This window comes from Petaurus breviceps, unplaced genomic scaffold (assembly GCF_028583685.1).
Source record: "Petaurus breviceps papuanus isolate PSGF00001 unplaced genomic scaffold, PetGlider_PUasm1.0 90692, whole genome shotgun sequence".
NCBI classification, from domain to species: domain Eukaryota; kingdom Metazoa; phylum Chordata; class Mammalia; order Diprotodontia; family Petauridae; genus Petaurus; species Petaurus breviceps.
Genome location: NW_027187313.1, coordinates 4,218,546 through 4,243,847, shown reverse-complemented (window position 1 = coordinate 4,243,847; position 25,302 = coordinate 4,218,546). Strand labels below are relative to the sequence as shown.

The following is a 25,302-nucleotide window of genomic DNA, read 5'->3' as shown; positions in this document are numbered from 1 at the left end:
CTCTCTCTCTCTCTCTCTCTCTCTCTCTCTGTCTTTCTCTCTTCCTCCCTCCCTCCCTCTCTGTCTCTCTCTGTCTCTCTTTATCTCTCTCTCTTTGTCTCTCTCTGTCTCTCTCTCTCTGTCTCTGTCTCTCCACTCTCTCTGTCCCCCCTCTCTCCCGCTCTTTCTCTCTCTCTCACACACACACAAACACAAACACAAACACACACGTACATTCACATTCACACACAAATGCATATACACACATTCAAAAATACCCCAAATAACAATACCTCCTCCCTCAACAGACATTACTTCCCATGTCTTTTCAAACCACCCTTTGCTGACAACCCTAGTAAAAACAAGTTGCTACTCCTGTCATTCGCCAGGTGTCAATCACACCCTTGGAGAAGCAAGCTGGAGTCTGCTCAGCCTCGTGTGCCTCCAACAAAATCACGGGCTGAAGTATGTCTGTGGAATCCTCAGAGTTGGTGATAGTGTGGAAAAGAGGAAGAAGGACAGCTTGGTTTTCAGATCCCAGCTGGAGTCTGCATGGCTGCGAGTCAGAGACATCATCTCTTGACTTGTAAATGGAGAAAAGTTGATATGAACGTCACCAAGACAGGATAAATATGGAAATGCACGGTGTCATTTTTTTCTCCTTTTACTGAGTTGCTGCTCAGAATATAACCAAGCTTTGGCTCAGCTCCTAGCTGTGCAGTTGTCTCATGTCATACCACATCTGAGGGTATGGGGGATGTTTTGGGATTTGGCCACCTTGTGGTTACTTCACTTACCCCTGGTTTGTGCCCCATTCGTTCCGAATACAGAGATGCTTATGTACTGGATCTTTCATGTATCCTTCATAGCAAAGGCATTCCCCTTAGAAGCAGAGTAGGGAGGAGGAAAGAGAAACATGAATGAGTTCATTAACACTCTGGACTTGTGCACATTAATACAAAATAGTCAAACTAAAGTCCGCCCCTAACAACAATACGAATTCACCAGTGAATCCCATCACAACATCCCACCTCCCAGTAGATGGAAAAACCATATTGTGAAAGGAAAGGAAGGTCACATTGACTAAAATGTACCTGCCTGTCCTTCCTACTTTCAATCAAAAGATAATAATTACCAGCCTGCACCATAAATGCTTGATTTAAAGGCAACTATCCATCCTTCTTTCCTTCTTCCTCCAAGAAAACCAATATTAACAATAAAAATGAGGTTTGGTAATTCTTTTCCACAGGGCAAGTTAGGTTGGTCATCAATAGATCTGACTGTTATCATTCTCCCATCTAAGCTTCAATATTATTGCTTTCTTTTCAGGACACTCACATACAAAATAAAACCTGACTCCTTAAGCTCAGTGCAAATACCAAGCACTTTGTAACTGTCAGTATGGTAATGTCAGAGTACTGATTTGCAAGAAAACACTTGCTCCCTTATGGTCAATTTCTGTGGCACTTGTCACCACTGCCACTGGGTCCAGGGCCACCCAAGTCCAATTCTTTAACCCTTTCATTTGTTGGTTAAGCAAACTAGAAGAGAAAAAAAAGGTACAAAAGGGTAGGGAGTCAAGGACTTCCTGTTCATAAACATGCTTGTCCATCCAAAGGCATCATGTGCCAATGGTATTTTTAGAAAGACTTACCCAAAAAGGAAGAAGAGAGAATTTTACTAGATAATAAGCTTCAATAAATAAAGAACATGTGTCTAAATTGTATCTCTTCTGGTACTCCTAGTTGAATTAGCTATACAAGGTAAATGCTTAATACATGTTTTGTTGAATTGATACAGAATTAGAAAGATATAAACAAATATCAGTATAGTTTGACAAGACAGGCTAACATGTAATCCACAGAGTACTCAACTTGTCAAATATAAGAATCAAAACAAAAGAGGCAAGGTGGTCCCATAACACGGACAGACCAAGACATCATTCTTAGGGTTTCAGTCTGGTCCATCCCTTTACTGAAGAACTGACCCATAGGTTCTGATAGAATAGGGTTAGGGATTCATTTAAAATCTGCCCCCCCCCATCATACATCCTCTGATCTGTGTGCTAAAGAAATAATGCTCCAAGGTTATGAAGAACTAACATAGAATACTAAGTTGGGTTTTTTGGAGTGTGACAAGTTTTGGAAGAGAATTTAAGGGCATATAACATGTAGAACCAGAAAAAGCGGAGGTACACTCCAAGTGTTTCGTTGATATCTATGACATATATAAAAAAAGAAAAAAAAAACATAAGACAGAAGAAGTTCTCCAGCACCTTTCTTTGGTAATCCTTCAGTGGAAGAGCTGAGGAAAGAAAAGGGCAAGAAACCACATTTGAACAAATGGAGACATGGTCCACATGGATCACATCAGGCATCTTTTGAAGCATTAGAGTAATTGACCAGTGTGGGGAGCCAAAGAGGCCTGATCCAGGACTCAGACAATTACCTTGATAATAGTGGACTTTTAATATCAAAGACCTCTTTGAGATGTGACTTTTCCTCAAGTTAGCTCCTGATTTTTGATCTTTTGATATGGGTTACACTTAAAAGGATGTTGTTTGAGTTCTGAGACCAATAGGCTCTGCCCCAAGACTTTAGTTGTTCAAAACCAAAATATTTGAATCCTTAGGTGATCAGTTCCTATGCAGATGTACTTGATGATGCGGCTTTGGTTTCTGGCCTTGAAGCCAGCCCTCAAGAGCATCCTTTGTAATGTGACTGCATATGAAGGGAGTTAACTGGCTCTTCCTAAAACTTTCTGGCACCTAGAGAACAAGAGGTCTTACTGCCATGCTACTTCCAGGATATGACAGACTAAGATAAGAATACTTGAGTCCCCTTCCTTTGTCTCTTTTGCTATATAAAAACCTTGTCTTGAGAATCATTAAATGGAGTTCATTGTTCTTCCTTGAACTACCCACATGGCCTGGTCATTTCTTATTCATGTCTCTGAATCATGCTAAGTGCTGGACACTGAAAAGTCCATGGCAGACCAGTGATGATTTCATCTTAGGCTAATCCGAATAAATTGAGAATTTCCAGATTTAAGTGGCAAGGAGTGAAAACTACAAATGGTGAATTGATAATTCCAAGATAAAGAGGTACAATATATCCCTACAAGATTTAGGAAATCAGGTGTTTTTGTTTTATGTTTCATTCTATAATTCACACTCAAAAATAAACCTGGATAAATAAATAAATAATGCTAAAATGATATTATCATTATCATCAACTACTTAATTGGTTCAGGAAAAGTAAAAGGACAAAGAAATCCAGCAAAGGTAACTTCTGAGCAGAGTGAGAAAAATATACAGAAGCTAGGATACTGGCTAGAGAGAATATTTTATTCTCTGAACTTTTATACACTTTCAGTTTTCCAGGAGGCCTGGGATTGTTGTGATTTTCCTCTGAATTCACTTACTTTTACTAAAAATATTTAAAAAAAAAGAATCAGGCATCTAAGTCAATTACAACTTGTTCCAAGGTGTCCCTCCTCTTGGAAGGCTGTACTTCACAGAATCTAGGGTTTGGAAGGGACCTTGGTGGCCATCTAATCTTACCCGTACACCAAAAGGAAACATCATCATAACATCTTTGACAAGGGGTTATGTTTCTTTTATAGTGATGCCCTTGTAATTCCATAAGGAACTAGTGGTTACATTTCTTTCTAATATCAAGAAACAATAAATGAATTATAGATGTCATTGATCTCCACTGAACCACCCATGGTTGACGGATGTCTGATCACTTAAAGATCTCTAAGCACCTTATGGAATGCTGAAGAGCCACAGCAATGCTTTGGAGGCAGCATGGCATAAAGGAAAGAACATTGTAGCAGAATCAGAGAGACAACATCTTAATCCCTGCTCTGCCATCTACTAGTTTTGGAACCTAGATTAGCATTCAACATTTTTAGGGTGCTTTTTCATTTTTAAAATTGGAATATTATTATAACTGGCACATTGTTGTGAGTATCAGACACAATAATGATTGTCAAAGTGCCCGGAAAAGGACTCTGTGAACTCTGCATTTGACAATAAAAACTGAAATAAAGACAATATCTACTGAGAGTGGCCTAAGGTATTGAGAGGTTTAGTGACTTGTCTACTTAGCATATGTCAGAGAGTTTGAACTCAGACCTTTCCAGTTCAAAGATTCTCTCTCTACCCCCTACACTGTACCACACTCCCTTTCACATTTGCCAATTTGAAATGTTGAATTGAATTTCCAGGGGAGTTATTCCTTTGAACTGAGGTCTGCAGCAACAAGCAAAGACAATAATATGGGAACTCAGGTAGTACCTGACATTATTGTTATTATTATTGTTGTTAATTACTATTATGTTGTTTACATATTTATATTTTTGTTGATATATTATAATTGTTGTTAATGTTCCCCATCCCCTACCCCTCCTTTTTCTTGGTGAGGGTGAGGGGAGGAATGATCCATGGGTGCAGAATATCACATTTCTTTTCTTTCCCTTTTTTAAAATCTTGATTATAGGGAAGAGCTCTCTTGAAGAAGGGAGGATAAAAAGGGAAGTCAAGACAGTATAAGAATAAAAGTTATTAATAAAATCTATTAAGATAATAGAGGATGATATATTCATGTACACTTTAATTTTTTTCAGCAAGGCTTTCATCAGTGTGAACTAGTGGAAAGACCTGGAATTGGCAGTTAGGAGGCCCAAGTTCAAATATTTACGCCACCACTAGCTTTATTATCATGACCACAGTCAATTTACTGGTCTCAGCCTCACTTCCCCTATCTGTAAAACTAAGAAAATAATTTCAACTGGCCCAGTTGCATGTTTGTACATCTTGAAAAGTCCCTTTATCAGTATTTTACAAGAGCTTTCACACACATCATCTCCATAACAAGTGTCTAGAATTTGCACTTCAGGGACAAGCTGCAAAGACAAGGAAAATTCAACTTCCCTCTCCAAACTGGTATTTCAAAGGCCAAGAAACAAAGAAATGTTTCAAAAAGATATCAGGATGAATGTTCACAAGAATGAAAATAATGAGAAAAGTTGACCTTGCCAGAGCTCTTAAGGTTTGCAGTCATTTGCATTTCTTGTCTTCTTGAAGCCTCACAAAAAGCCCTTGAATGTAAGTTCCACAGATAAAATTGTCCCCATTGTACAGAAGAGGGTCACACAGTTCGTAAATATTTAAAGTGATATTTGAAAATACAGTCTTTCTGATTCCACATGCAGTAACATATTTGGGAAGAGTTTAGCTCAACCTCTCAGGTGGGCTGCATCTCCATTCACAACTAAATGTTGATGGAAGAGGTTTGTAGGGTTGTTGGCATTATCTAACTAACACCACCACTCAAAACCAGTTTACCCAACTCCTACTTTTAAGAAAGTTGAGAGGAAAGGTTGCCATGGCAACCAACTGCTAAATCTTGACTTTGAGAGGGGCTTCGCGCATGCACAGGCTTTGATTGTTAGCTGTGAATTTTAAAGGCCCCACAAGGGTGTTGGATGCCCTCCGAAGCTCGAAGTGTTACAGTCTCTGCATCTGCTGTGACAGATGGTGGTGAGCACACGAAACGCTGACTCTGTGGTGATGTACACAGGAATCCAACGGAGAAACGTGTCACTGCTACAGAGAAGAACCAAACCTAGGTAGGGTCTGAACGGAGAGGCAGGCAGATGCAGCGGCATTGCCAGAGAGTAGGAGTCCATCAAGAGATGTACAGGGCAGGAACACAGGGCATCAATGCTTGACATCCTCAGGATCCTAATGACAATTAGGGCACTTAGCAACTGCACAATATCCTTCACATTTTTTTCCACTCATGGATGTAGAGGCAAAGAAACAAGCTAAATCTGGGCCTCCACATACTTAATGGTGTGAATTCCCAATGCATCAAATTCTGTTTGAAATAACCTTCTTCCTTATTAGGCAAATCCAGAGCAAGACAAATAGAGCTCTGATTGACGACTATACTTTCAGGGCAACATGGTGCAACAGATTGTAGATTGGACATGAAAGTAAAGAAGACCTGTGCTCAAAGCCTATCTTAGATTCTATCAGCTGTGATTCTGGACAAATCACTTAACCAGGCTGTGCCTCAGCTTCCTTAATAGTTACATCAGGGGTTTGAACTAAATGACCTCTTATATCCCTTCCAAATCTAAATCTTTGCTCCAAGCCAAGAATCCCGTGTCCTATGATCTTTTAGTTGCCCATTTAAAATGGGTAAAGAAGCACCTCACCTAGAGAATTCTTCAAAAGATTGAAAGTAATTAGCCTATAGAGAGCTGAGTGATGGATCTAAGAAGCGCAAACTTCGCCTGGAAAATGATACTCCTCCCCAAAAGATTGCTCCTCTTAGACGGAGATTGGGTCATTTTGGCCAGGCGTTGTAGAGGATCCACGTATAAGCAGAGGTGCTAAGGCCTCCCATCTGATCCCATGGCAGAAAAGGAGCTTACAAATCAAGGAGACTGAGAAAAATGGCTGTGGTATTCTTTCTACGGATGAAGGTTCTACCTACTTTAAAAACCAAAATGGAAACCCAGGAAAGGGGGACTCTGGAAGAGAAATAAGATTATCCTAGGTGGATGTTTTAAAATTAATTTGGACTTCTAAAACTAAGCACCTGTCACTGGTCAGTCAAGTTTTGTTAGAAATGGGTACTAGGGTTATAAATCTGGGAGGGATCTAAATTTGCAACTAGGGAGGATGTTTTTGCAATGGGATAGAAAGTGAGCCTCGGGTCCTGAACAGCTCTAGTCCATTCAAATGAAAAAAAAAATAATAATTTGCCTTTAAAGTCATCCTTGACATGAAACATTATCTACATTTGATCATAACACCTAGTATGGTCCATGAGACCCATTCAAGGTGAGTTGCATGCAAATTATCCATAGGTTTAACATCTATTGCACCCTTCCACTATCCTGAAAGTATGAGGTCATGAAGAAGGTTTGAAGTTGTACAAGATGTCAGTCAGAGAGAAACAGACAGAAAAAAGACACACAATGGACAGAGAAGATTCTGAATCAAGAATTCAACTTACAAATAGCCCACACATACATAAGAAGGGAGTTCAGTATCGACTTCTCCTCATTTCTCATTTGGCTACATTCACCTGGACTTTTTTCATCTCTGTCATGTCCCCTTGGCCCAGTTACTTTGCCCACTACACTATCCCACCTTTTTGGCTTTTTTTTGTCTGCCCTCTTCTCTTTTTTGATTATAAGCTCCTTGAGAGCGAGGACTGTTTTTCTTTTTATTTTCTTTTGTATTTATATTCTCAGTGCTTACCATAATGGCTAGCACATAGTCGGTGTTTTAAAATATTTCTTAATAAATATTTATTGATTGACTGTGTCTCCCTCAAGGCAACAGGTCACTTTCAAATTCTATCAACTGTATTTCAACAGGAAGGGAAAGTCCAGAATCCCTACCCTTAATTCTTTATTTCTCCAATTCAGAACACATGTGGAGTGACTGATTTGAAGGGTTGTCTCAATTTTTATCTTTATATTCTTAGTCCCTTGCAGAGGGTACACAGTAGGCACCTCATAAAAATCTGCTGAATTAGTGTCATTTCCATGGTCAATCTATATACCAGAAATTCACCGAAGTGCTAGCAGGCAACCTGAAGGACTTAACATTGAATAACTTCATCAATCAATTGTTGTTGTTCAGTTGTGTCAGATTCTTTGTGACCCCATCTGGGGTTTTCTTGGCAAAAATGCTGGAGTGCTTTGTCATTTTCTTCTCCAGTCCATTTTACAGATGAGGAAACTAAGGCAAACAAGGTTAAGTGACTTGCCCAGAGTCACACAGCTCGGAAGTGTCTGAGGCCAGATTTGCACTAAGAAAGATAAGTTTTCCTGACTACAGGTCCAGCACTCTACCTACTGCTACACTTAGTTACATCTGTCAATCAATTAGCAAGCATCTATTAAGCACCTATCATCTTCTAGGCACCAGGAATACAAATACAGCCCCTGCCTTTAGGAAGCTTACATTCATTTGGGGATGACAGAACATATTCAAAGATAAGTAAACGAAGGCTATAGATAAAGCAAAAGCAAAGTGATGGGGATGGGGTACCAATGACTGAAGGAAATAAGAATGGTCTTTTGAATGAGGTAGCACTGGAGTTGAGCTTTGAAAGAAGTAGAGATGAGAAGCAAGAGCATTTCAGGCATAAGAGGTGACCTCTGCAGAACCTTGCAGCTGGAAAATGGAAGGCCATGTACAAAGAATAGGAAGCGGGCCAGTTTGGATGGATCATAGAGCATGGGAGCAGCAGTAATGTAACATAATCCCAGAAATACAGCCATGGTGGGAGAGACTTAGAATGTAAAAAATAAAACATAGCTTGTATTTTATCTTAAAGGCAAAGGGGAACCATCAGTGGGGAACCCTGCTTTCAGCAGGGAAGTGACTTGGTCAGACTTATGATTTAGGAATATGAATTCAGGGCTGAAGTTGAGTAGGGAGGCCCTGAACAGAAAGGGAAAAGTTAGAGAGTTAGTGGAAGTAATAGGGAGAGATGATCAATTTGTGATTTCACTGGTATAGGGAACACTTTGGTGGGTCAACTTCCTTACCACTGAAGGCTAGCACCTAGCCCTCAACTTGTAGACAGTTGTCTAGAGACCTGAGAAGTTAAATGTTTTTGCCCAGGGTCACACAACCATTATGTATCAGGGAAGAACTTGAACCAAGATCTTCCTGGCAGTTTTGGACAGATTGAGTTTGAGATATCTCTGGAGTAGAGAAATCCATCAGACATAAATTTTAGAGGTATGAGAAGAAGATTCCATAACTTGGAGCTTATAGTGTGATGCAATAAAGGAGAATCCTTGTTGTCAGTCCCAGATCTGCACCTGATTCTTTGTAAGTCATTTCATCTCTCTAGAATATTCAGTGCCATGGTGTGTGTGTGTGTTGCGTGTGCATGTATGTGTGTGTATTATGTGCATGTGTGTGGTTTGTCCTTCATTTTTGAAGAGGACCATAATATCAGGGAGGTGATGACATGACTTGCAAATGACTGTCACTTTTAGTAACAGAGGGCTGTGCAAAGTCACCAGCTTCACTTTCTCCTCCAGTGGCCAGATACTGGGTCCAGTGGCCAGATATTGATCAGGATGAGTGGAGATGGCCCAGGATGCAGTGGGAGAACTTGGCTCTTTTAAGCTAAGGTCTTTCCAGGTTCTCACTTTGAGTGAGGCAATGCCCATTTAGTGAATAGGTCTCTTTAAAAAGCTAATCAAGGGATGGCATCTAGCTATATCATGGTGGCAGGACAAGCCTGCCCTTTACTTCCCTGTCTGGGAGATCTTGGGAACTGGTGAGTAAATATTTGCTCAGTCATGGGATGATCTAGGAAAGGAAAGATGCTGAAAGATCCCAGTCTCAGAGACTGCTCCTCTCCAGCATTAGGGCTGTTCATCTCTTCCTAAGACACACTTCAGCTTGGCTGGGAAAGCACATGACCCAGCACAATGGCATTTCCAAAGAGTGCTAGAAAGATTGCAAAAATAAGGTTGGACTGACTTGCAGCCAATTCCAACACTTGAAAGCTACACGAAGATGGGATCTGTGATGGAATGTGGGAGGCGATAAGTTTCTTAGTGATGAGAGTGTGGGATAACCACATCATCTATCTCATGTGAGGAAAGTGGCACAGAGGGTCTTCCTATATACATATGTACATGTATATATGTATGTACATATGTGTATTGCATGCATGTATATGTGTTGGGTGTATAATCTCTATAGCACATCTCCTAGTTGTTATCCTAGACACTGATAATACCATTTAGTTCTGGGGCTAGGGTGTGGGTCCTTATTTTTAGACTCCCTCTATGACTTTCTGGTTGGAAATGCATTAGTTGCCAGGAGACTATGACATTATTGGCAGGGGAGGGACTTCCCAAAGTCATAATCAATAAGCCTTAGAAACTTTCCCCCTGTTGAAAAAACATGTGATGTGAGGGGTTCACTAAAGACTATCATGTGGAAACTGGCATGTCCACACAGAAAAGGGAAGACTGAGTTACCTGGGTTTTAGTGTGAAGTGGAAAGACCAGATTAGGTGTCAGGAGGTTTAGGATATGGAGTTGTTTCTATGACCTACCAGCTTTATGACATTAGAAAAGTCACAGTCTCTCTGAGCCTAAGTTCTCATCTGTAAAAATGAAAGGTTTAGCCTGGGTGATGTCCAAGATACCTTATAACTTTAACAGTCTGTGATTATCTCTTTCCTTCTAAGTGTTCCCAAGTCTTGGTTGATTTTAATGCCTAGGTGCAATAGGATTCCAGTTCCTCTAAGAGAGGAAGACCAATCAATTCAGAAGGGTCAGAGGTCAGAGAGGGATAACAGGTGAGCAGACAAGAAGGACTGGGATCTTGGTGAAGAAGGACTTAACTTCTGCACTGTACTTTCCTCCAGGTTTCTAAGACTGAGCATGTGAACTGACTTTTGGGCATGGTGAAAAACCCATCTGTTTAGTCTGGCATTTTCCTGATGGCGTGGGAGAATCAGAAAGCTTAGTCCCACAAACGGAAGTTTTAAATGCTGTACTTTTTACTCCATATGGGGGCCAAGATTCTCTACAATGGGTTCATTAGAAATTGATTAAATATAGACATTTCCATCTTCATCTCACCCTAAGAGAAATATAGCTTCTCAGTGGTCATATAGGCAGCTAGTCACATAGGTGGTCAGGTGGCCAGAGCACTAAAGTCCAAGTCACGAAAAGACTAAATGTGAACTCTGCCTCATACTAGCAACATGACCCTAGACAAGTCACTTAACTTTTAAATCCTCAATTTCCTCATTTGTAAAATGGTTATAGCAAAAATACTATATTACAAACTTGTGAGAATCAAGTAATATTTTATATAACTAACACATATTATACATATATAATATTCATAATATAATAAATATGTATATTTGCAAACCTTAAAGTGCTAGATAAATATTAGCTATGATTATGGTGATGATGATGATGATGACTATTTCCTACCCATGGTATGAACACCCTATATGACATCATCACCTCTCTGTTCACAAAATTATACCTACCTCACAGTGTACAAAAGTCTTTAGTTTTCCTATATTCTATTTCTAGGAAAGGCCCTCTTAGAATCAAAGTGTGGTAGTATGGAAGTGATTTAAGGTCACTCAACCCATACCTAAAACAAAAATTCCCCACATATAATTTATCTCCAGGAGGGAGGATCCCATTATCAGACATAGTAACCTATTCTATATTTGGCAGTACTAATCATTAGCAAGTCATTCCTTATATAGATTTGAAATCAATCCCCCTGAAACTTACACCCACTGTGACTCATTCTGCCCTTTGGGGACAAGCGCAAAAAGTCTAGTCTTTTTTATACATGACAGTCTCTTAAGTGTTTGAACACAAAATCATGTTCCCCCTAAGTCTTCTCTTTTGGTGGCAAAAAAAAAATCCTCAGTGGGCTTTAGCCAATTCTCATATAGCATGAACTCAAGACCTTTCCTCATCCTGTTAACTCTCCTCTGGACAAACTCCAACTTAGTCATGTTCTTCTTCAAATTAGATGCCCAGAATATGAATCTATCCATCCACACACACACACACACACACACACACACACACACACACGTAGAAAGTTAGTTTAGACAAGCTTTGTCAAAATTTAAATAAATCTTGATCCGCCAATCAACCTCCTCAAAAAAAAAAACAAACAACACAGCTATGTACTTTAATGGACAGAGTACTGGACCAGAACTTATGAAGTGTTTGAATCTGATCTCATTTATTAGTTGTTGGACCAAGGGCAATTCATTTAACCTCATCCAGTATCAGGCTCTTCATCTGTAAAATTAGGATAAAAATAACACCTATCTCCCAGAGTTGCCATGAGGATAAAATGATATAATGTTTGTCAAATACTTTGCAAACTTTACAGTGTTACATAAATGCTAAGTATCATCATCATCATCATCATCATCAAAAAAAGGAAATGGGGCCCCATCTGGCATGACCTATCCTTTATAAAATCATACTGGCTTTTAGTGGTAACTGCTTCCTTGTCTACATATTCACCAGCCATCCATTAAAAAATATGTCCTAGGACCTTGGAAGGAATCAAAGTCAAAAGAAAGGAAAGTTTCAAAGAAAGGAAACATTAATAAGTCAGGGAACATTCTGACCTCTGATTGGAGAACAGAGCTATGAGTTCCAATACCACCATCTAAGCAGGAAGACCTCCTCAATGCAACCTTCTCATTTCTCATCTGGCTATACTCATTTGAACTTCGTTGGTCATCTACATCATGCTTTCACGGCTCAGCTACTTTACCCCATTGTTATGTGTCCTATTCTTCCATGAGATTGTAAACTCCTTGAGGGCAGGGACTGTTTTTCTCAAGGCTTAACACACTACCAGGTGTATAGTAGGTACGTAACAAGTTTGTTAAGAAATGTTTATTGACAGGACTTGTGTGTTCCACAAGTCAATAGGCTGCTTTCAAACTGTATTAATTGTATTTCAATAAAAGCTTACTCTTTAGCAAGTCATTGTTTTAGTGTCCTAATCAGGCAATCAGTCAGTTGATTACTACTAATTAAGCACTTGCTTTATGCTGGGTACTCTGCAAAGTACTACCAATCCAAAGAAGGGGGAATGGGGAGTCCTGACTCCCAAGGAGCTCAGTCTATGGGAAGACACCATATGGAAGACACCAAAAAACACTAACAACTATGTACAACCTAGAAATAGTCAGGAGGAAAAATTGAGGAGTCTTAGACCATTTAGGAGGTCTGAGACAGTTTTCTCAAAGAAGGAGGGATTTTAGTTGAGACTTCACAGAAGCTAAAGAAAATAGTGGGTGGAGAGGAAGAGGGCAAAACTGAGGAATAAGGGGTAGCCAGAGAAAATGGATGGAAGGGAGTAGAGGAGTATTATGTGCAAGGAACAGCAAGAAGGCCAGTGTTATTGGACGGCCAAGTACATGGAGAGGAGTATTAGGGTTATAAAAACGGAGATCAAAGGGTCTCTAGAGGCCATCTGGCCCATTGACTTCAATTTTGTATATGAGACCTGAAGTGACTTGAACACGGTCACACAAGTAATCATATAAAGGAAGTTAAGGGAATTGCATTAGACAGAACAAATTCCAGCTACCCCAAGACAACTTCTCTGCTCTTACGGCCTCAGGTTATATAGCCTATTAGATCCAGAAACAAGTTATGTTTCCAAACACAGATGCCTACAGTCAGCAGACTTTATTCTCTTTCCTTTGTGAAAATTGAAACAATATTCACTCTTTTCCAATCCTGAAGCGCCTTTCCCATTCAAAACCATGAGTGAAGAGTGAGTGTTGATAAGGAAAAAATTGAGAAGCAACATGGTGTACCGGATATGGTGCTGCATTTGAAGTCAGAGGATCATGGTTCTTTGCCACAGTTCTCTTTGTGTGACCATGGACAGATCACTCAATCATTCTAGGGCTGTAAAATGAAAGGGTTGGACTAAATAACCTCTATGTCCTTTCCAGTCCTAAATCTATGGTCCTGTGTCTCTGGGACAAGCGGTACAGAGAGATATTTACCTTTACCCTTAATGCTACAGATAACACAAAATCTTCCTGGCTGGGGTCACCCTATGCTACTCAAGTCATGGTTTCTAGAAATTGTAGCTTATCAAGACTAAAAAGAGTAATGTTTTGGGGCAGCTAGGTGGCACAGTGAATAGTACACCAGCCCTAGAGTCAGGACAACCTGGGTTCAAATCTGGCCTCAGACACTTAACACTTACTAGCTGTGTGACCTTTGGGCAAATTGCTTAACCCCAATTGTCCAGACTTCCCCCTCAAAAGAAAAAAGAAGTAATGTTTTATTATAGAGAAAGGAACTGGGAATCCTGCCTGAGTGACCTATGTGACTTCAAATATCTAGGCTCTCTCACATTCAGGAATCACTGAATAGAGTCAAATTTGTGATCTTTTAGAAAGCAGATTGACTTTATGATGGCCTGGGAAAACTGCATGCCAAATGTGGTTGGTGATGTGAACATCTGGCCTAGGGTTAGAAGCATTATTTATATCAAGTCTGTGGCCAGGTTATGATGCTAACTGTTAAGCCAAGTTTTTCAGTGACTCAGCTCCCTGATGACAACTTGTATATTCAGTGGACCCCAGGGAAGTATGGCCCTAGCATGAGTGATTGCAAGAGGCATGACATCTCTGACAGTTACCCGCTGCCCGGTGCTCCTGCCTACCAGTTTCCGGGTCGCATTGATGTTCACAGGGATCCAGTAGCCGCCGGGCACACAGATCCATGGCCCAGGGCCCACTGGAGTTCTGCTGTGAGAAGAGTACCACTTGGGCAGGATTCAGCCAATCACTGGCATCCAGCTGGCTGCCCTCCAGTAAGATGAAGCGACTCCCTGTTAAAAAGAGGGGAACAAAACAAAGACACAAAAAAGACACTGAGGATGGAGTAACTGACCTGAGAATACCTGAGGACCAACTTCAGACCGTGATATCACCCCATTCAACTTGACATAAGTCCTAAGTCTGCAGTCAAGTGACGACCTGAGCCAGGCTGAAGCTTTACTTCAGCTCCCTTTGCCTGTCCAGCTGGGTGGGGCATTTAGGCACTTTATTACATGATAACCAATCCTCTGCAATCCACTCTCCTTCCTGTGGAAGGAAAACTAAATGGGGGTTTTGAGTAATTATGCTAGAGATAAGTAAAGGGAACAAACTGGGTTGTGGATGAGATAAGAAAGATGAGTTAGCTTATGGTGCCCTGGCAGAAGGTCTAGAAGAATCAGTTTAGTCTGTTTAAGACATAATAATGCAAGAGAAAAAGTCTTGGACTTAGAGTCACCAAAAGATATGGGTTTGAATACTGGTTCTGTCACATCACAAATGACTAATGGGCCTCAGCTTCCTAGTATGTAAAAATAAGGAGTTTGTACTCAGTAGCTTCTGAGCTATAAGTTGGTCATCTTATGAATAGAACAACTTACTATGGAAGCTATGGAAACTTCAAAAAAGAGATACAAATATTTCATTAGTGGGAGCTCCTTTCCAAGTGATCTAGGAGTCTGGGGATAGCCAGAGGGGAAAAGTCCATGTTGATAATCATTCCTGGCCATGAATATTGCAATTGCTCATTGACAGTCTAAGCTATCCCCACCTCTTGTGAGGCTCCCAATTCCTTTTTTATTTCCACCTTTTTTTTCTTGGAGGCAATCAGGGTTAAGTGACTTGCTCAGGGTCACACAACTAGTAAGTATCTAAGGCTGGATTGGAACTTCAGGTCCTCTTGACTCCAAGGCTGATGTTCTACCTACACAACCTAGCTGCCCTGAGGCTCCCATTGTCAAAGAAAGAAAATGTTTTCACATCAGAGAGATATTTTTGGCATTAAAAAACTAAGATACTCTCAGGTATAGATAGGTATCTTTCTCCCTGAAAGGTGATCTCTTTTTGGGCTATATTAACTATATTTCAATGAGAGCACACAATTGAGTAAGTCACAGTTTCATGCACTTGAATCATAGATTTAAAGCAAGAAGGGACCTGAACCTAAGAGACCAGCTAGCCCAATGAAGTCATTTTATAGAAATGGATACTAACAGTCAATGGTTAAATGACTTGTCCGAGGTCACAGGGGTAGTAATGGGAAATAAGTTTATGCAACTGCACTAATCAAAACTAAGCCCAGTTACCCCCAACCAATTGCTCCCCTCTTGTAGCATGAATATATTTCCATTATACCTAAAATAATTTTTCTTCCAAAAATGTGTTCATAAGAACCAAATAAAAAGGAGAAACAATACTATAGATTTAGTTTCTTTTAGAGTTATTTAGAGTTATTAGTCTTTTTTAGATTTTACCTGGTTTTCCTTTAGGCTAATTGCCTGACTTACTTCAATTTATATATACTTATTAATTTGCCAACATATCAAGAACATGTGACTTCATCACTGTGAAACTGCTGGTTTGAGAAGTACCTTCACTAACATTGGTTCTATCCCATCTTTACCTGACTGTCTTAGAAATTTGCCCAAGGTCCAGAAAAGTTTAGTCATTTGCCAATGGTTAAATAACTATTAAATGAGAGGTGCAATTTGAACCCAGATCTTCCTGACTGCAAGTCCAGGACTCGATTGCTTATTCCAAATTGACTCTTAAAGTCAACAATATATAATGCAATCTTTTGTGATCTCTGTCCCTCCCTTTGGCTGTGCCTAGCAAATCAAGTTGTGGGGAAGGGAGCAGGCCTCATGCATGGGAGGATGGGCTCACCATCTGCGATCAGGTGCTCAGGGACATGCAAGGTGATTTTGACAATGAGTGGGCAGCTCATGTGGGATGAGCAGACGAGGCCAATCACACAGCTAGTGATGCTGATGAGAGTCAGGGTAGTCTTGTTCACAGGACTTCTTGGAGAACCCACTGCAAACCAGACAAAAGAAAGGGAACAAATGGTAAAGAGCCCAGGGACCTGACCCTAACTGGTGGATTCCCATCTTTTTTTTTCTCCTCCCCAGCCCACAATACCCACAATAGGCCAGCACTCAGGATAGTTAGGCCCCTGCAGCAGGGGCCATCATTTCTGGAAGGTACTTCTGTCTCCCTCACCAGGGATGGCCTCTCCCTTCTCAAATAGCATTATGAAGGAAGCAGGAATGTAGAAAGTTTGGAACTAGCGTAAATAACCTCATTCCCTGGTACTGCTGCGGGTGGTCCAACATTATGTCCTTTGAGGAGGTGAGTCATCAAAAGAACCAGGAAGGAAGGATTCTTTTCATCTAACCAGACTACTGACCCCAACCTCTTTTGCTCCAAAGTTTAAGTTAAATGGTGAACTATGCCTAACTGATCTGGGGCTGGGGCAGGGCAGGGGAGAGGGAAAAGAATAGCTCAATCCTAGTATATGGTCAAAAAGCTACAGAGAAAGGCAACATACAGAGTTAATAGCCCTACTTGCCCAAGATCAGAAATGACAAAGAGAGGATATTTACCAGAAATTCTAAAACATAAGGTGTCAAGGGCTGATCAAAGGATCAAGTAAATACTTTCTAGTAAGCACAGATATACCTTACTAGAATTTGTAACTGAAATTTGCATGTGTATCCAATGTCCTCAAAAGGAAGCAGTTTTCTATTTATTTGTTTATATACCTCCATTATATAATATTTAATTTTGACATATAAAATAAAAAGAGACATATATGTATATTCAAAACCAGAGATTTAAAAAAAATTTCCATTTTAATGGTTTTTAACATCCTGGTATATCCCCCCTTTTCCTATAATGTTTCATAGAACTATTAAAACCAACAGCCAATTTTATTTACTAGGAGAGGTTTACATTTAAAAGGAATCTTTCATCTCATCTCTTCATGATTTCTCACTATGAATTTTCTTACATAGGGTTTCAGGAACACCTATATAGTTAAGTAGAACACTTGATTCCCAGTAATGGGCTGAAGTTTACATGGGATATAGATAGAAAGGGCTATAGATAGATATTTATATCTATATCTATTCATATATAAATATACATTTATACGTATATGGATAAATTTGTCTGTATGTATAAATTTGTATCAATAATTCATTCAATAAATAAAGCTATTTCATGTACATTATTAAAATAAACTACACACACTGCAAACACTATCATCCATTTACAAACTTTAAAAGCACTACATGCTAGATAGCTATTTGTATATGTATCATATGTAAATATATGTGTGTATATGTATATATATATATGTATGGACGTATGTATATTGTATTTCATCATAAAACAATCCCACTGCTCCCCTGCTCCCAGAAGGACAGACACAGATTCATCTCATTGGGAAATACTTTCAATTAAGCTGAGATTTCTCGTGCACCATTCTCTAGGAGAAATGATTTTCTGATTTCATTTCTAGGTTTGCTATCTTCTCCCCCTAAAGAGGACAACTTCTTTATGGTTTGTGCAAGACCCTTCTCTACAGAATGTAACTTTGATACATGGATTTGTCTCATTCCCAGACTCCTAGGAGAATGTGGATTGAAGATGTTATATGTCTGATCACACTATTCAAATTTCCCTTTTAGAAAGAGGTTGGGGCTGAGGAGGCCTATATGATAAGACACTTGGATGGCAAATGGACCTGTCATTAGTAGCTTTGGAACTAGGAGCCCACAAACTACTAGCTATGAGAGAAGAAGTCTTTGGGTTACCATCCTACAAGAATAAGGGTGACTCAACATAATATAATGGTGGAGAAACACAAACTTCAGCTACTCAAGGGTCTTGTTGTGAAGACTGCTGTATGGGAAGCATAGAAACAGAGATAACTTGCTGTCATAAATTCTGTTCCCCCTAAATTTCAGTGCCCTGGAATAAAACCCTAATCACACAACCCTAGTTACAACTGTACGGAAGGTCTAAGTCCTGAAATAATCATTGTTGGTATATACTTTGGCTAGGGTTGCACTTCTATATGAAGTACACATCCTGGGATAGATAGAAAACCCAAGAGACACACACATGAAATATCTCATCTGGCACTCCTCTCCAGAGAGCATAATCTACTCTCCTTCCTTGTCTTGCCCACTCCTTTGTCACTCCAGTGAGACCTCTAATACCTCTGCTCCGCCTCCTGCTGCGGGAGGGATCTGTGTAAAAAGTCAGCTGGGGGTCATTATCAGCTTCTGTGCCCGAATCTCCTTCAGGGTTCAGGAAGGCAGATCCAGCTGTAATGAAAAGAAATACATCAAAGAAAGCAGCAGTAGCCCAAGAAACAACACCCCCCCCAGTCTAAAATTCCATCAAGCTTTGTCTAGCTTTCCTTTCCCAACTCATTCTGAACAAGTATAGGTTCAGCCAGGGGTGATGCAGAAGGAGTGCACTGGTAAATATTTAATACCCAGCATTCCAGAGGGGGGAAAAGCATATTTGTATGTATTCCATATCTATGTAGCTATGTCTATATCCATCTATCTCTCTATCTATCCATCTGTGTGTATGTATATGTATATGTGTGTATACAAATACATGAAAGCAGAAGAGACATGTTTAAATTTAACCTGCTTTATAACAAATTTCTCCATAACTTTCTTAAGGCTAGAAAATCAACAAAACAATAAAGCAAGCCATGAATTGGAGCATTTGCCCCAATTGTGTAGTCACATTGAAAATTTAACAATTTTCTCTCTCAGAAACCTGTACAAAATGGCTCCAGGACACCTGGCTTGATCATGTACAAACCTGTATAAATATTGCAGAATGTTGGATATAGCACATGGCGCTCCCTATGTTAAGGAAATAAGAACAGGGACTCAAGACATGAGTTCTAGATCCACTTTAGGAGGGTGATGAGAGAATGTCAACTCCATTCAATTCAACCAACATTTGTCATAGGCCTACTATGTGCCAGGTACTATGTCAGGCTTTTGGGGATACAGAAGTAGTGTAAAGTATATGCAAAATAAATGCAAAGTGATGGCAAGGGACAGCTCTAGATGATATCTGTTTGGAAAGGACGGGGGGAAAGGAAATGCTGTTCCCATTATAATGACTGTCTGTCATTTAGAGAAGACTTTAGTAGGGTCCACATGATGCCACACCATGAAGTCATCTCAGGGAAGGAAACCTTATGAATTAATCCACTTTTTTTAACCCCACAGATGGGAGCTAATTTGACTTTTAATTATATTTTCTTCCCCCTAGCTTTAGAGCTGGAAGAAACCTTGGAGAGTACCTCATTCTACATCTCTCATTTTTACAGATTAGAAATTGAGTTCCAAAGATAGGAAATGACTTCCCTAAGGGAGCAAGGTGTAAAGCCAGAATTTGAATCTATATCCTCCAGCTCCAAATCCAGTGTTCTTTCTGCATTACCACATGGCTTTCATTATTTTTATATAGTCTAACCATAATAGCTATGAGGATAGGGATTCCTAACATATAGCAGGTACCACCAGAGCTCACCCTACTTATCTCTCTGTCTGTCAATAATAACTACCCCAAACAATGATAGATCTAAGCAAAGTGGAAGAAAGGACTGTCCCTTTAAATGGTAAAGTGCAAAGAGGTTTGGATTTAGAATCAGGAGACCAGGACTCAAATCCTGACTATTTTTTTAAAGCTATATGTCCTTAGGTAAGTCACAACCTAGAGGACTTTCAGTTTCCTTATATATAAACTGAAGATAGTGATACCCACATAAACTACACTGCCTTGTAGTCTTATGATGAGAAAAAAATGGCAGAACTTAAAGAATTATGCAAATGTGAGTTATTCTCTATGTTGATACATGAAAATTAGGCTTTAATGGGTATATGATAAGATAGCATCCTCTCCTTGTATTACCTTGAAGCTCACAAATCTTCCCCCAAGCTGCTAACAGATGTACAAACACACAGACTCATCTCTGGGGCTCCCACACATACCTCGAGCTTTGTTATTGATCCGTTTCCTCTGGTTGCTGGAGGTGTGAGACAGTAGGGTTGCCTGTTGGTGGTTGGCATCCACAGGGCTAGTGGCGATGATGTTGTCTTTGTATTTGTTCATCAGGGACAGCTTGGCATTGTCACTTCCTGAGCAAGGAGAATCAAAGGCATCGACTTTCATAGGAAACACCAAAAATGTGTAAGAGAGCAAAGAAATTCACTTGAACAGAGTAGTAAGTTTCAGATAATGTTTAGTACAAAACATTTAGAGAGAGCAGATGTTTATTTCTATGCTGCAAGGGCCTGTGTTTTCATTAGTATTGGGATGGCTTCCACAAATGCAGATAGCAGTCCTAAATTATAGGAGGAATCTTCTTGAGCTGATGTGGCCAAAAAAACTCATCCATTGATGGCCAGTGTTCTGGTGATGAGACTTACCAGGCAGCAGTGGGATAATGGATAGAGCATTGCAATTGGAATTAGAAGGCTTGAGTTTGTTCAACCTCTTAATATTTGTATGACTCTGGGCAAATTCTGTCACTTCTCTTGGCCTCAGTTTCTTCATCTATAAGATGAGGTTGAACTCATGATCTATAAGGTTCTTTGGAGATCTAAATCTATAATTCTATAATAAATGCTCTCCAAACCTAGCTGGTCCTAGAATAGTCCTTGGAGAGGAAGCACATATTCATTAAGCAAACACTTTCCCCACCCACACCCAACCTGGCCCTAATGTGAAAGGACTTTTGCTAGATGCTGAAGTTCCAAAGGCCAAAGTTAAAGTCAGTGCCCTCAAGGAGCTTATGTTCTAACAGGGTTATATATGTATATACATCTGTGTATGTGTGTGCTTGTGTGTGATTGGTAAGAGGGAGACATAAGTAGCTAAAGGAAATTGAGAAAGGCTTCATGTAGAAGGACACACTTGAGTTTTGAAGGAAATAATGGATTTCAAAGTAGGGAAGGGATATGAATTTAGAGGATAGCTGGTGAAAGATTTTAAAATCAGAATGGAATGTCATGGGTGAAGAACAGCAAGAATACCACTGTGGGTGGATCACAGAGTAGAGATGGAAAGTAATGGTTAGCTGGTGACAGGTTATAAATGACTCCGAATTCAAAACAGAGGAGTTCATATTTGATCGCAGAAGTAAGAAGACAACAGGGTTCACTGTGTGGGGACAGATGGTGAGACAGGCAGACCGGAGCTTTGGGACAACTACTTTGGTAACAAACAGAAGATGGACCGAAGAGGGAAGAGACTTAAACCAAGTAAACTGGTGAGGAGGCCACTGGACAAGTCTAGGAAATATGTAATAAGGGTTTGAAGTAGGGAGAGTGGAAAGGAGAGGATGAATGTGAAGGACATTTTATAACTAGAAATAGAATAACTATTATAAATAATAATGTTAGATATTAATTTATTTTAACAATAATAATAATAAGTAAAAAATAACTAGAAAGATTCGGCAACTGACTATGTGGGGTGAGGGATAATGCAGAGCTGAGAATGATACAGAGGCTGTACACCTCTAAGACCAGAAGAATGGTGGTGTCCTCCCAAAAATAGAGGTGGGTTTAGGGGAAAATGTAAAGAGGATTGCTTTACACATTTGAAAGGGATACTGTATATCCAGCTTGAAATGTGTCAGAGGCAATGGGTGATTAGGGATTGGAGCTTGGGAGACAGAATAAGATGACGGATAGATTTTGGGGTCATCTCCTTAGTGATAGGGGTCATCAAGTGAAATGTAGAGATCATTCTTCCATATGTGCTTGAAGGCCATCTAGTTTGCTTGGCCATCATAGAACTTCTACTCCATCAGAGCAGATTTCAAGTCTGCTAAATTAGGTCATCAATATGGGACACTGTAAAGAATGGAGAGTGAAGCCTTTAAGGTGGGATGATCAAGACTAAAATGTGTTACTGGATAGCTGGGTATAGAGGAAAGGACCTGGTTTTGTACCCTGGCTCAGCTAGTTATTATTTATATAATCTTGGAAGAATCACTTAACATCTCCAGAACTCAGTTTCTTCATCTTTAAATTGGACTAGATACTCTCCAAAATCCTGTAATCTTGTAAGGCCAAATATTCCTTTCAATTCTGTGTGGCATAATGAATAGAGCACTGGATGTAGCTTCCTAGAAGATCTGGGTTTGAATGTATCTCACTTACCAGCTGTCTGACTTAAAATAAGTCACTTAACTTCCCTAAACTTTAGTTTTCTCATATGTAATATGGACACAAATAATTTCACTCATCCTGCTTTGTAATCCTTAAAAAGTGCTATGTGAGTTAGTATCATTGTTAACATTAAACATCAATCCCATGTTTAGAACTGTAGTAGGCACTCTTGAATACAGAAGATGTATGAAACATCCTCTCTACCTTCATTGAGTATTTTTAAGATTAAAATCTCACTGGGGAAAGAAGACTTACACACATAAAGCAATAAGGAAATGCAGCAGACAATATGCAAAGTGAAAAGCTCTCAGCAGCTTCCCTAACAGAAAATCTAGGCAGGCCCTTGGGGCTTGTTGTCCTAGGAATTGACCTGCAGGAAATTTATTGTTTCTGGAGGTATATAAGGGATATGGATAAAAGCAAATAAAGCAGGGAATGGGAAGGAAGAAGTGAAATCTACCCCTTTTGAGTTTTTCATTCGAGTTCTTTGACTCTCATCATACCCCAAACACTTCATTTCTAAGCTTCAGTTATCCAGTATTTCCAGAGAAGAAAAATGTTGACATGTGTCAAGCTGATACATTTAACTCATTATTTTTCCTATAGAGAAACAATGTCCTTTGGGTCACAGATAAAGGGATAAGAGTGCATGTGAATGGCACAAGAGAAGCTACGGTAATTTGTATAAAACAGAAGCCCAGAGCTGGAGTGGACCTCAGAGGTCTTTGAGTCAAACTTGAACCTAATCAAAAAGCCCACCTCCCTTGTATTCATTAAGGGGCCATCTAGCTTCTGCTGGAAGATTTCTGAAGATGGAAAAACTCATCTCTTTCTGAGGCTATTTAATCCACTTTCGGAGAACTCTATAGGAACCTTTTCCTGTTATTGTGGATCATAATGTGACAGAAAGTGTTATTCAAATTAAAATTCAACAAACCAATTCAATTCAACAAACCAATTCAATTCAACAAATATTTATTAAATATCTAATATGAACAATGTGCTAGGGATGCAATGATGAAAGATGACATAGTCCCTGCCCACAAGGGACTTATAATCTAATGGGACAGAAATGACATGTATACAAATAAATATGATACAAAGGAGAATGTAAGATGGGAAAATGAAAAATGGTGCTATAAGTTCAATAAATATTTATTAAGTTTATACTCTGGGTAACACATTGCACTTGATGCTAGGGTTACAAAGATCAAAAATTATACAGTTCCTGTCCACAGGAGCATGGTAATCTAATAGGGAGATGAGACATATCACAGATGCTTCTAATATGAGGTAGAAGGAGGTAAGTGCAAAGCAGAAATCCAACAGGAATACCTGAGCTATTTGGGGACATCTGGGGACATCAAGAAGACTTCTCACAGGATGGGCTACCCAAGTTAGACCTTAAAGAGTCATTGTCATTTATGAAGGATAATGAAATTGTCTTTGTCCTATATGCCAAATTTCTTATCACCAAATCTACATAATGGATATTTCTGCCTCTGTTTCTTAGACCAGATATATGAGCCAATTGAAAGGGTATGAAGGCACTCTTGTGTTTAGTGTTGATGAATCTCAAATCCCATCTTGGGTTGAAAACAAAAAAAGATTCTCTCCAGGGTCTCTTGTTCAGATTTTTAATCCAGGAACAATTCTCAACATCATTGCAAGTGATTTACTCTGCTTCCCCATAGGTAACTAGATGTTGAGATAGTCAATCATTTATGGAAATCACTGTCTGGAATGGAGAAATGTATTAACACCCTCCCCCAGCTTCAGTAAGCCGAAGCTAGAAAACCTCATGGAGCCTTGGAACCAAGAACCACTTGTTCCTTCTCACCTGGTGTGAGGTCCATCCCAGACTTCTCATTGCAGCCCTGGAGTGAATCCAGAGTCCGGGTCACCTGACTGGCAAAGTCTTCCCCACCGTTCATGCACTCCCGCTGCAGGTGATGCCTCAGATCTGTGATGTCATACTCATAGCCATCCAGGATGGGGGTCTCTCGAATACTCAGAGTGCCACTTGAATTATGGCCCTGCACCCGTGCGTTCCTTAGGCTTTCACGACCATGGCCACCAATCAGAACCGAAGGGATGTAGTGGATCTCGTTAGCTGCCTCTGCACTGGCACTCTTCTGAGGTTGGGGCACACGTCGCCGCTTACACCAGCGTCGACGGGTATAGAGGATCATCACTAGACACAGAATGGAGAGCAGCAAAGCAATCATGCCCCCCTAAGGAAAGAAGAAAACAGGCAGCTAGCAGATGCAAGGCCAAAGGAGGGCTCCCAGTCTGGTCATCCCAAAGAGAATTAATTCAAAAACCTTAATGCTTCCACTTTCAAAATTCAACATTCACTCATCCACTTTTTCAGTAAGCATATATTCAGTACCTGCTGCATGCATAGCTCAACAGCAAGAAACAAATTGCTCTAATCAGTGCTTGAAGTGAAAGAAAAGGAAGGTGGATGGCTTGTGGATCATTCTACAATGAAGTATCTTACAATCTTAGGTCGAGCCCTAGAAGGGACCTTTGAGGTCAAGTCTAACCCTTTTGCTTTGCAGATGTGAATAAGTGTCTGAGGTAGAATTCAAACTCAGGTCTTTCTGATTCCAGATCTTACACTTAATCCACTATACCACCTAGCTTTTTCTTGTCTCCTGTTCTCCCCTACCAGTTCCTAT

General features: G+C 39.9%; 1 protein-coding gene across 1 annotated transcript in view; it reads right to left on the bottom strand.

The window, feature by feature from the left end:
- ASTN1 (astrotactin 1) overlaps window positions 1–25,302 on the bottom strand; it is a 472,084-nt gene that overhangs the window by 221,951 nt on the left and 224,831 nt on the right. The window contains exons 3-8 of the mRNA XM_069065504.1: window positions 24,459–24,852; window positions 20,432–20,578; window positions 18,626–18,733; window positions 16,284–16,433; window positions 14,243–14,410; window positions 777–861 (exon numbers count right to left, since the gene is read on the bottom strand). Coding sequence (XP_068921605.1) covers window positions 777–861; window positions 14,243–14,410; window positions 16,284–16,433; window positions 18,626–18,733; window positions 20,432–20,578; window positions 24,459–24,852 — 1,052 coding nt within the window. The remainder of the gene's footprint in view (window positions 1–776; window positions 862–14,242; window positions 14,411–16,283; window positions 16,434–18,625; window positions 18,734–20,431; window positions 20,579–24,458; window positions 24,853–25,302) is intronic.